Source organism: Arachis duranensis, chromosome 9 (assembly GCF_000817695.3).
Source record: "Arachis duranensis cultivar V14167 chromosome 9, aradu.V14167.gnm2.J7QH, whole genome shotgun sequence".
Taxonomy (NCBI): Eukaryota; Viridiplantae; Streptophyta; class Magnoliopsida; order Fabales; family Fabaceae; genus Arachis; species Arachis duranensis.
This window is the reverse complement of record NC_029780.3, coordinates 27,085,260-27,098,166: the sequence shown is the minus strand read 5'-3', so window position 1 is coordinate 27,098,166 and position 12,907 is coordinate 27,085,260. Positions and strand designations below refer to the sequence as shown.

At 34.5% G+C, this 12,907-nt stretch overlaps 1 protein-coding gene across 2 annotated transcripts; it reads right to left on the bottom strand.

Annotated features, from left to right (window-relative positions):
- Window positions 1-529: 529 nt before the first annotated feature.
- On the bottom strand, window positions 530-5,380 carry LOC107465256 (ATP-dependent DNA helicase Q-like 1). Of its 2 annotated transcripts, XM_052253885.1 has the most exons (11): window positions 5,184-5,380; window positions 4,710-5,083; window positions 4,291-4,551; window positions 4,009-4,172; window positions 3,801-3,897; window positions 3,652-3,695; window positions 2,834-2,948; window positions 2,392-2,745; window positions 1,507-1,731; window positions 745-879; window positions 601-657 (listed from the first exon to the last, which is right to left on the bottom strand). In XM_052253885.1, the coding sequence occupies exons 1-10, from the start codon at window positions 5,317-5,319 to the stop codon at window positions 769-771; spliced, it is 1,881 nt and encodes a 626-aa protein (XP_052109845.1). In that variant the 5' UTR covers window positions 5,320-5,380; the 3' UTR covers window positions 601-657; window positions 745-768. The 2 variants fall into 2 exon arrangements, with proteins under 2 accessions (XP_052109844.1, XP_052109845.1); XM_052253884.1 differs by having other exon boundaries at window positions 530-879.
- Window positions 5,381-12,907: the final 7,527 nt, after the last annotated feature.

Genomic DNA, 12,907 nt, shown 5'->3' with positions numbered 1-12,907 from the left:
CTACAATCATAAATAATTTTTTAAATTAGAGAATTAAATTATTATATAACAATTATCATATAAAGTTTGGAATTTAAAGTTAAATACCTCTTATTAAGTTTGAAACTAATGAATACTCCTAACCTAAGTTACTTTCTCTTTCTTTAAGTTTTTCTCATTTTCTTTTACACTTCAAAAGTGTATTATGAGAAAACCCCATTTGCTCTGTATTTTGTCCCTTTGGACACTTGTAATCTTGTCAATTTTATGGAATGTAATTTATCTTTTTGAAAAAAAAAATTAAATTCACAAGTCCTCTCACTTAAAAGTTAAAACACTTAATCCGGAGCTAAAAAACAAAAGATTTTAAAAAATACAAATAAAATACAGTAAGGATTGAATTGAAAAGAATATCAACATGCCAAGAAATGAAATTAAGCGAAGAGGCTGCAAAAAAATTCCAACTAAAAAGCATTTAAACTTAGAAATAATCAAATTACATCCTCAGTACATTAAGTCATTAATAAGATATACATGTAAAACACTAATAATGATTAGAGATAATCCGGAAGTAATCACCAAAAAGGAATTATCTGAAAGTAATTAATTGCAATGCAATGTCGAGAGTAGAATTCACAACTTCTAGAAATAGGAACAACTTGCTACGCAAATGCAAATCTATAATAGAGATATACAAATAGAATAAGTAGCAAAAACAAAAAGCTTCCAAGGTAAACTGTTCCAGAGTATGTTAGAATATCATACTCGAAAATTGAATGTAACAACAACTCATAGTGCAGTGTTGAGACAGTTATCACATGGATTAGATCCATACTTGCAGCCTTTTCTGTCAAAAGATTCTCCGAAGTGTTTGAGTAAAGTTTGTCTCCGACATTCAACCTAAAACATTGAAAAAAATAAAGGATAAACACTTTGGCATATATAAAACACCTTTTTGCACTTGGGGTAGCTTGGTACACCGTAAACTGATGAATTCATGCTTTACGATAGGAAAGAATGATGTCATCATATAATAGCTAATCAAACTTAAGGAGACAATGCTTAATTGTTTTGTTGCAATTATATGAGAAAGGTTCAATTTATGTTTTTTTGTAAATTAAGAGGGCTCAAAACGAATTTCACTAAACCTTGGGGCAAAGCAGCGTACTTTGTTCTTATTTTTTTACTTCCATTGGGGTTAATAGTGAAAATGGTTTCTGAAAGATCAGGCATGCACCAATTTGATACTCGAAAAATCAAACGCCTTAAATTGCTTCGTGAAAAATATAACCGAGTCAAATTGATCTTTTTGCCAGTTAGATAATGACACATGGTATAAGTCATTTTGTATCTGTCATCGTTTAAATGACAAAAGAACCAATTCGATTCATTAGGTGTCTTATATTTCAACGAAAACCAAATTAATGTACATGTGATAGGAATCATTTTGACTAATTATCCTATTTTCAAGGGTGCTATAAATTGACTAAAGAAAAAGATGCTGAAATATAGGGGAGTTTGCCTTGCCTTAAGTTCACAGTACTGTTGCATCTTTTTCGCTTGATCCATGGCTGTCTTAAAGCTCTCCTTTTTATATCCTTGACCATTTCTTATCATGCATACTACTCGGCTGAAATCCTTCTTCTGGTACAATACAATGCAAACTGCAGGAAGATTATCTCTTCCGGCCCTTCCTGATTCTTGATAATAACTTTCAACTGATTTTGACATTGTATTATGGACAACGAAGCGCTGAAAGCATATAAGAAAAAAAAAGAACAATTTGAGTAACAAACTTAAAACTGAGACACCACTAAAAGAATCCAACTTTCTGGTGCAGTAAATTGCTCAACAGATTGCAATTCATACAACATTTTTAAAGTCACATGTACTTACATTTGCCCCGCCAATCATCCAATGTTAAATTAGTGCACATATGGTATATTTTAGTGTATTATGCAGATTCTACCTATAATGCTGAGATTCATGTTTATATTTTCAACTTGATCTTAACCGGGATGGAAAAGATGATCTTAACCGGGATGGATAAGATTATCACTGTAATAATTGTGGAAATGGTCATTTTTATGAATGCAAGAAAAGAGAAGACTTTGTATGAAAGCAAAAGAGTCCCAGACAAAGGATTTTGGCAAATTCTAAATTAGAAAAATGCTATGCTCTCTACATGAGGCTGGTTCTGCTATCTCATTATATAGAGATCCTTCCTTAAATAGTAGTATGTAGCAAATTAATCATTGACCTTCATTTTTATTTCACAGATATAAATAACTAAATATCAACTATCAACCTGAAAACAATATTTTCAATAGTGCTTCTCTGTTAGATTTCTAAGAAAATTGCTTAGAATGTACAGCAATATCATAATAATTTGAAAAAAACTTATCAACTTACAACATCAGATTTGTCTATCCCCATTCCAAAAGCAATAGTTGCACAGACAACATGAACCTCTCCATCATGCCATTTCCTTTGAACAGCAACTCTTTGGCGGGCAGCCATGCCAGCATGGTAATACGCCGTTTTAGTCTGACATGTCTCATTCAAAAATTTGGAGACCTCGACACATTCACTTTTCGAGAGGCAGTAAACAATTCCACATTGATTCCTGAAACGATCCACTAGCAGCTGTCCCAGCTGCTTCAGCGGTTCCTTAGTCTTTGCAATCACTTCATACTTTAAGTTTGGTCTGTCAAAACTTCTTTCAAGAACAAGTGCATGGGGGATTCTTAAAGCATTCAAAATGTCCTGAAACAAGATACAATTAAAAGGGGAGGAAGTTGTTACTAAAGGCTTGATTGCATTGTCCATTGTAGCAATCTGGTATTATGATTACCTCACGAACTGAGTGGGTTGCAGTTGCTGTCAATGCCATGACAGGTACACGAGGAAAGTTTTGCTTAAGTGATCCTAATCCGCGATAGTCAGGCCGGAAATCATGTCCCCATTGGCTGGACATCGTAGTTTGGATTAAAGAGTAGTTAATAATAGATATAGTAGAAATTGATAATAACTAGTAGAAAACTGCAGTGAAACACTACAATGCAAGAGTCGCGCAGCTTCAACAACCTTTATCCCAACACCATTGAAGCAGGCCTTAACTAGTCGGGCAATTTAGCTACTGGGTATAACATTTTAGCAGCATGTTTCACCAAGCTGATTTACAGTTATGGAAGTGGAAATAAGGGGAACAGTCTAGAAAATAAGAATACTTCAGCCATTAGATACCAATTGCTAACCCACTCACGTATTATTTATTTATTATCAATTTAGTTTGAAGAGTTGTGAACTTAAGGAAGGATCATTTTAAGACCCTTAAACCAGATAACAAAAGTTCCTGCTTCAAATTTGTGTCCTCACCATATCCAAGTGTTACTATAATCAATTTGTCCATATTCAACTTTATTTATGGCCGCCGTGAGAGCTTAACTTAAAATGACATTTTATGAACGGTGCACTCCAATGGTAGTTAAAATTTTGGTGCTTGTTCATACTGGATGATCATTCAGTCTATATATGAGAAACATAATGGTAAGTACTGCTTCAAGAGCGAATGATCAATGGCAAGGTTGCATCTCTCAAATTTTATACTATTGCAGTTATTGATAAACAAAGTAAAATCACTAAAATTGCAGACAAAAAGCAAAAGAATACCTAACACAGTGTGCTTCATCAACAACAAAACCTGCAAGTTGTCCCTGTAATGTAAGGGAGCACCAGCAAAATTTCCGCATCAGATATTTACAAGCTAGAGCTCTGCAACAATGGTTTCAGAAAATGTAATCAAATCATGAAAACTTAACCTTGCGATGCAGGCATTTAAGAATCTCAATAAATGGTTGGTTGCCAGCAATTCTCTCAGGTGTCACATACAATAGCTTGCAAGATGGTTTGTCTTTCCTACATACAAGAATACTAATGTTAGGCTACATAAACACTAAAGCAATCATTAATGATTAATCTAATGGCATTTCTTTTAATATGATACGCATGAACTGTGTTCTGTCTTGCCTTAGCTCTTGGAGGACAGCTGCTGCTTGGGAAGCAGTTTGTTGAGAATTTAAGAAAGTAGCAGGTATACCAAACTTAAGGTTTAGTGTGATTATCTGATCCTGAATGAGTGAAAGTAAGGGAGATATAACTACTGTAACACCTGGTTGAAGGGTTGCTGGAAGCTGTAAGCATAAAATAAAACATTTATTTTTAAAATTGAAAAGAATATCGAGATCACAGACATTTAGTCTTTTTGGAGATTATGCAGGAAAGAATAAGGTTACAGGAGAAAGAAATGACCTGATAGCATAGAGATTTACCACCTCCAGTAGGCATAAGGATAAAAGAATCTTGCTTTGCCAAAGTTACTTTGCATGCTTGATGCTGCAATGGTCGAAATGCCCTATTACCAAAGATAACGACATTTGCCAATTCAATATCATCTAGAGCCTGCAATTCGTCATAGCTAAGAGTATTATTTTCTTCCTTTGATGCTGAGTAGAATTTTGTTTTGCTGGATGTGGATGAAATTGAGCCTTGAGTGATGCCACTTCTGCAATCCTATAAGATTTTAACTATTTAATCTTCCATCAATAGAGTCATATAATACCCATCGCAGAGTCTAGCTTGCACCAAAAAATTTAAAAAGAAAGTATAACAGCCCATGGGCCTTTGTTCCACTTCTCATCAACTACTTGAGCATAGTTCATAGTTCATACCATTGATTTCGCAGAAGCAGGAGTGACACAATTCCCTCTTCCCATCAGAAAACTGAAATCCACATCCTTATCTTCATCCTCCTCGCTCGAAACCAACTCCACCACTTTCCCCTTCTGCTTCCGCCGCCAAGGCGAATCATCAGTCGCATCAACGCAGAAAACCTCACCATCATCACCACCACCACCACCACCACCACCACCACCACCACCACCAACACCAGTCTTGTGAAGCACCTGAGTCAATGCACCACAAGCCTCCGATTCCAGTCCCTGCAAATCATCCCATTCTTCTGCATCTTCCATCGACTCCGCCAACGCCGCAATAAAATCGTCGCCGCAGTGCTCCACCGTGATGAAATCCCGACCATCCTCCCCTTAAAAATAATAATAATAATGGAAAAAAAACTAATTAGTATCAGTTGTTCATAGAAAAAATCATTTAAAAAAGGAAATTATGATAAAGGATGTGTGAACCGTAGAGGTCGATGAGGCGATGGAGGCATTTGGTGGCGGAGGGTTGGTCGAAGCCGAAATCGAGGGCTAAGCTAATCAAGCGAGCTTTTTCCAACTCGAGATCGTGCACTTTCTCTTTGGTGTTCATGCGACCCATTTTCCGCTCCACTTTCCTTCGGATTTTGTGCTTCAACTTTTATGCTTAGCTCATTAGCTCTTCCCAGTTCCCGCGTTATTTTGTGCTATTCGAGCTTTTGCCTTTTCATTTTTTTAAATATATTTTCTTTCCCTCGCTAGTTGCTTAGGCCTTAGAGGAGTCACGAACCGTTAGATGTTGACTCGATTTAATTAATGGTAACGCTTAAAAGCTTAAAAGGTAGTATCTATTTACTAAAAAAGATTAAAACATAATATTTAATTTAAAAGATATAACAATAAATAATTTTTAAAAAAATCAAAATTTATTAATAAAAATAAGTTAGACAAAATTTAGGTATCAACTCATAAGCACCATAGAATTAGCCTTAATTATATAAGAGTCTCAAATAAACTACTAAAATAGTAAGCATAATCGCTCAAAAGGAACAAGGACCTTGTTTTTTTTTTTTTTTTAAAGAGGTAAATACTAAATTGGTATTTAAAAGATTTTAACACTGACAAAATGGTACCTGATCTTTGTTGTTGATAAAATAATTTTTAAAAGATTTTAAAATTTGACAAAAAATAACCAACCATCAATTGAGTTACCTAGAATTAAGATTTAAGAGTGACATGTCCGTTAACAATTATCATAATTACAAAATTTATCTACTTTTAATTTTTATAATTTTAAAAACACCCCAATTTCAATTTTTTAAAACCATAATTCCCTTGCTTCTGAAACTCTCGTCTCTTCTTCTTCCTCAGTATCCTCCTCCAATTTTCTTCTTCTTTCCTAATAAACTCCTCTTTATTTTCGTTCATCGTCGTCGCTACCTTCCTCCTCATTCTTCCTCCGACCAACTTCCGACGCTGGCTAACTACAACGGCACCGCCCTCCTCCTTCCTCTTCTTCTCTCTTTTCTAACCAAAATGCTTATCTGAGACTCAACCCCTTTTTCACAAGAATCAACCCCTTTCTCATTTCTCTTTTTTTTTTCTTGACCCAGTGATTGAGATGCTACTATGGCTGTTGAGCTCATGATGGGTGGTTATAGAAACTGTAAACCCCGAGTAGTTAGTGAATAATTAGTTAATAAATTAATTATTAATTAAATAAATTAGAAAATAGAATTTTATAGTTTAATGTGGTAGAATTAATTAAAATATAAATTTTAACACCAAATTTGAAGAAATTGGCCCAACATTGAGCCGAACGAGTTGAACTAAACGAACCGAGCCCATAATCTATAAATCCAAACCATTCTCCTTCATTCTTACCACTTTCACGCTAAACACAAGGAGAGCAAAGGGGGAAGAACAAAACCATTGTTCTTGAAATTCAAATCCTTGTAACTTTTGATCCGAAACTCCGATTGTCGAGCTGTCAGCGGCCATGCATTCATCTCGGAGTCCTCTTCATTTCAATTCAATCAAAGTAGTAAGAAACTCTGTATATTGTACCCATTTTCTTTTCCCTTTATGAATTCGCGTTTTAATGTGAGTATTGAGTGATTTTGGTGATTTTGATGATTTAGGGATATTCTAGCGGTGAATAATTATTGGATTTTGTCTAATTAATCCATGGGTAAGGTAAGGAATCATTACTTCCCTTCTAATTTGTCAAATCAATGAGATTAGGGTATTGAAGATTTGTATGTACATGAAATTATATGGCATTAGGTTGTATATATGTGAAATTGAAGTCAAATTGGCGAAGTGGTATACTTGAATTGGAGTTTTTGGTGGCTGGAACCTATAACACTAGATTTGGAACCTTGGAGGCTTGAATTGAGATGTTTGAACTTGGGAAGGAATCGGCCAAGGTATGGGTTTGGTTTTTCGTATATAATATGTACGGTGTCTTGAAAACTTAGGCTAGACAACCTAGGATAAGTTGAATCTTGTGTTTGATACACATTATGTTAGTTGATGTGTTATGTTTGATTAATGATTGTTGGTCATGAGAAGTTGATGATGGTGAAAAGATGATATTTAAAGTGTATGATGGTCTAGGTACTGATAAGTATGTATATTGTTATATTGAACTTGAATTGTTGGTTATATTCATGATGGTGTATATTAAAGATGTTGTGTTGAACTTAGGTTGTTGGATTGAAAACTTGATGGAGATGATAAATTAGTGTATTGAGGACTGATGTGATGTAGTTAAGTTTGGTTTTGAGTTACTATTGTAGGTTTTGGTAAGTTTTAAATGGGTTGGAATTTTTTGAAGGTTTTGGAATTGAGATTTGGGGTGTGTGTAAAAGTGATTGTGGCCCCGGGTAGTAGGCAGTGGTGATGTTCACTTGCTCTGGGTATGAGATAGAGAAAAAAAGTTATGAGACATGAATTCAATTATGAAGTTTTGAATGAATATATGTTTGTGAAACATAGGTAGTTCCAAGGATGGTGGTTTATCCCGCTTGCTCCAGGTTAATGTTTGAGATTTGATAACGATGATGCTTGATTTAAACTATTTGAATATATATTTGAGATACCTGGACAAAAGCAAGGATGGTGGTCTGTCCCGTTTGCTCCAAGTCAGTGATTGTGACGCTTTTAGTCAACCCACGCGTAAGCGTCAGCGACGCGTACGCGTGGATGGAAAATTGGCGTTAATGGGTGATTTGGCCGAGAGTTGTGCTGCCTTGGTGCTGGTATTGTGCATTTAGCACAACCAGTGGTCACGCGTACGCGTGACCGACACTTACGCGTCACTTGGATTCTCGCTCACCGACGTGTAAGCGTGACCGACGCTTACGCGTAGCCTCTTCTCTTGCACACCCACGCGTACGCGTGAGCGACGCTTACGCATCGCTTCGCAGATTCCATTCTTCTACTTTTCTCTCTCCTTTCTCGTTCTTTCCTCCTCCTTTCCTACTTTCATCTCCTCCCTCTTCTTTTTCATTTTCTTTTCCTCATTACAATTACATTCTTTCATTCATTGCATTTAATTGTATGCATGTTTTTATTTTCTTTTCTATGTGTATTATTTTTCTATTGGTGTTAAATGTTCTTATTCCACTGTTGTATTTCTCTTGCTTTCTTTTGGTGCTTCGTGACTTGTTTCCATTGTTGGGTAATATTATTTATAGGTCAATGCTAATCTTTTATGACACTTGTATTCCTTTTGTATTCATTTGAACTTATATTGTCTTTCATAACCCACACTCTCTCCCCCATTATTGTACTTGTTGCACTATTGATATGTCATTTGCTTCTACTATTTTCTCACTTGCATGTTGTAACTACCATGTAATTGATACCCTCATTATTCGGCATAAATCCACCCATATTTTATTTGTTTTCTATCTTTGCTTCTGGGTTACTTTTCCTCCTTTTCCTCTTCTTTCAGGGTGGCCACCAAGAAGGGAAAGGAAAAGCTTTTCAGTGAGGCAACAAACAAGTCCACTTGTACAACCTTTGGTGAAAAGCATCAGTTGTAGCAACTCGTCTACTTGTACCTTTCAGCATGCACCGAGGACGGTGCAATCTTTAAGTGTGGAGAGGTCGATACCGATCTCCGTAGGTTAGTCACTTTCTTTTCAACACCAATGTTTAATTTTCTTTGTTAAATTAGTTATTGCATTTGCATGTTTGTTGATTTTGTGCATATTTTACCAACTACTTAGTTGAAGTAATAATTTCTTTTTCAAGAAACCTTTTTACAGCATTTCACTAATTTGAATTAAAATTTTGGTTAAACTTGTTTGAAGAAATTTTATTTTGGAACATGGTTTAGAGCTCGAACACACAAAACCAGTGAGATTTTGAGCCTATTCGATTTGTTGCATTTTATCAACCAATATTTTGTTTTGGTGTGTGTTGTTCTCTTTAAAATTGTGATCTTTGTCTTGCTTAATTCTATATTTCCATTGTTTGATGTATGCATGCACTTATATGATTGAGGCATTTGTTTCACTATAGCTCACACACCTATATGGCCTTACCCTTTCATTATCCTTTGCAAACCAATTTGAGCCTATTTTACCCTATTTGTTCTTTACTTTAGCTCATCACTAACTCTAAGCAAAAAACAATAATATCCTTAATTTGAATCCTTGGTTATCATAGACTAGTAAGAGTGCTCATGAATTAAGTGTGGAGAAATTGATCTTGAAAACATTTGGTTTGAAAATTGAGTATGTTAGACTTTTATGAAAATGTGAAAGAATGTTGAGAATATGTTCATACATTCAATATCTTAATCATATGCATTGAGAAAAACAAAAGAAAGAAAAATTATTATGAAAAAGAAAAAAAAGAGTAAATAATAAAAAGGGGACAAAATGTCCCAAATTATATGGTGATAGCAATACATATGTACTGTACTCAATTTGGGGATGCATGAATATGTGCAAAACATAGTGAATGGGTAGTTAGATTTTATATTCTAATTATGTGGATTGTCTTAAGTTAGGTGGAAAGTTTAGGTTAATTAAGGATTCAGATTTTAGTCCACTTGACCAAATACAATCCTACCTTGACCCTAACCCCATTACAACCCTTAAAAGACCTCTTGATATGTGTATCTGTGCATTAATTCTTTGTTGATTGGTAGAAGAAGAGCAAGCCTTAGAAAGCAAGATTAGTAGAGAATTGAGACAATCGATCCTTAAACACTTGAGCGATTAGAGTGTATACACTTCCAGTGAGGGTTCAATGCTCGATTCTTTGTTCCCGGCTTTCATGGGTTATTTTCTTCTGCAAGTCTATTTGTACTTCATTTTTAAGATTTGAATTAGTGAAATTCAGTTCATATTTGTTCTTGAAATGTTTATTTACTTTTCACCAAGTAGGTAGAAGCATTTTTGCATGTAGTTGCATTCATATAGATAGGTTGCATTTCATACTTTCTACCATTCCTCTTCACTCTTTTAGTTCCTTGAGCATAGCATGAGGACATGCTAATATTTAAGTGTGGGGAGATTTGATGCACCACTATTTCGTGGCACATCTTGTGCTTAATTGAGTAAATTTTATCCACTATTCTCACACTTATTCATAGAAATTGCATGTTTTACATTTTCCTTCCTGATTTGTGCTATGATTGAAAATATGCTTCTTTGGTATTAATTTAGCTAATTTTAATCCTCTCTTATTTACCATTCGATGTCATGATATGTGTGTTAAGTGATTTCAGGGTTTATAGGACAGGAATAACTTAGAGGATAGAAAGGAAGCATGCAAAAGTGGAAGGAACACAAGAAGCTAAAGGAACTGCAAAGCTGTCAGCCCTGACCTCTTCGCACTCAATCGATCATATTTTGAGCTACAGAGGTTCAAATGAGGCGGTTTCAATTGTGTTGGAAAGCTAACGTCCGGGGATTCAAAATGATATATAATTTACCATAGTGGCCATACAGTTAAGCGACGTGCACGCGTGCTTCACGCTCACGCGTCGCATGCACGAAAATTCAGCGACCCAGAAATCGTCCCCAGCGATTTTTGGGCTGTTTTTGACCCAGTTCTCGACCCAAAAAACACAGATTAGAGGCTGCAGAGTGGAGGAATCAGGAGACAACTTCTTATTATTCAAAATATTAGGATTAGATGTAGTTTTCTAGAGAGAGAGAAGCTATCTCTTCTCTCTAGGTTTTAGGATTTAGGATTTCTCTTAGTTTTAAATTTATTTTCTCCTCCAATCCAGGTTCAATATTCCTTTAATTTAGTTTCTCTTCTACTTTTATTTATTATATTACTTTAATTTATGAATTCTCATGTTAGATTTGATTTCTCTTATTAATGCAATTTGAGGTATTTCATGTTTGTTGCTTGCTTCTCCATTTGTTGTTATTGAATCTCTTGACTTTGGTTGAGTAATTGGTGACTCTTGAGTTATCAAACTCCCTTGTGATTGATAATTGAACTTGCTAATTTATTTGAGTTCCAATAACTCTAGTCTTTCCTTGAGAGTTGACTAGGACTTGAGGAATCGAATTGATTTATCCACTTGACCTTCCTTCATAGTTAGAGGTTGATTAAGTGAGAGCAAAAGACAATTCTCATCATAATTGATAAGGATAACTAGGATAGGACATCCAGTTCTCATACCTTGCCAAGAGCTTTTCTAGTTATTAGTTTACTTCTTTTGCCATTTACATTCCCTGTTTCTTATCCAAAATTCCAAAACACACTTTTCCATAACCAATTATAAGAACACTTCCCTGCAATTCCTTGAGAGACGACCCGAAGTTTAAATACTTCGATTTATTTTTATTAGGAGTTTGTTATTTATGACAACCAAGTTTTTATACGAAAGGATTCTTATTGGTTTAGAAGCTATACTTTCAATGAGAACTTATTTGTGAAATTCTAGACCACGCAAAAATTCGTTCGTCAGTCCATTAAAGAATTTTTAGCAAAAATAGTAGCAACAAAACTAAAAAAACTTCATCATTCACTCAGAATGTTCACATTTTCATTATCATTATCATCCAAGAAAACTGACGCCTTGATAGCGTGGTTCAATTCACGTTCAATCATTTTATCCGTCCCAAAAAGAAATCAAATTTTCGCTATCAACTTGCCTCCACTCCTAATTTTCATAAGCATCTTGCCTAAAATATTTGATGTATCCTTCTTAGCTGTCTTACTTGAGGTCTCTCCATTAAAAAAGGTGAAGAAAAAAAGATATTAGGATTTTTTAAAAATGATGATGATTCAGAAGAAGAGATGAGAGTTTCATAAAAAAGGATTAGAATTTTTTAAAAATTAAAATTGGGTTATTTTTAAAATGATAAAAATTAAAAGTGGTAAAATTTATAATTATGAAAATTGTTAACTGACATGTCACCCTAAAACCTTAACTCCAAGTAACTCAATTGGAGGTCGGTTACTTTTGTCAAATTTTAAAATCTTCTAGGGATCATTTTATCAATAACAAAGATCAGGTACTATTTATCAGTGTCAGAATCTTTCAGATACCAATTTGGTATTTACCTCTTTTTCAAATGATAATATAAGTTTTGAAAAAAAGAAAAAAAATGATTCATTTTGATTTTTGTTCTTGATCTCTCGTAAAACAACATGAATTTTCTGTTAGTATTAACAGAAATAGCTAACATGTCATTAAATTTTTATAATAAATTTAAAATTCATGAAATTATTTAATTTAGTTTTCGAAGTTTCAATTTTATCATAATAGTCTTCTAAATTAAGTTTCGGATATTATAATAGTTCTCTAAAAATAAGTCTCGCATTTTGGCCTCCAAGCTTACCAATATCAGAGCCACCGAATATAGATTCTTCCTTCTCGATTACAAAATTACTTTTCAAGACTTCAACCTTGTGTCTCTCACTTCTCAAATCCACAACCTTGAAGTCAAATACGATTTTCTTTCCCAATTTTTTAAGTTAATGCCACCTCCCTTAATTGTTCTTACGGAATTGAAATTGGAGCTGATTTTTTGGCACTTTAGGTTTATTCAAAACGAGGTACATGAGTTTGAGAAGTTGCTTGAAAAAAGGGATAGGTTTTACGAAGCTAAGATGGTGGAAATGAAGCAATTCAAGGAAGTTACGGACGAATTTGTGGTAAAATGTCGAAGGGTTGTTTAGGGTTGGAGGAATAGAGTAAATGAGGTAACATTGACATCACAATT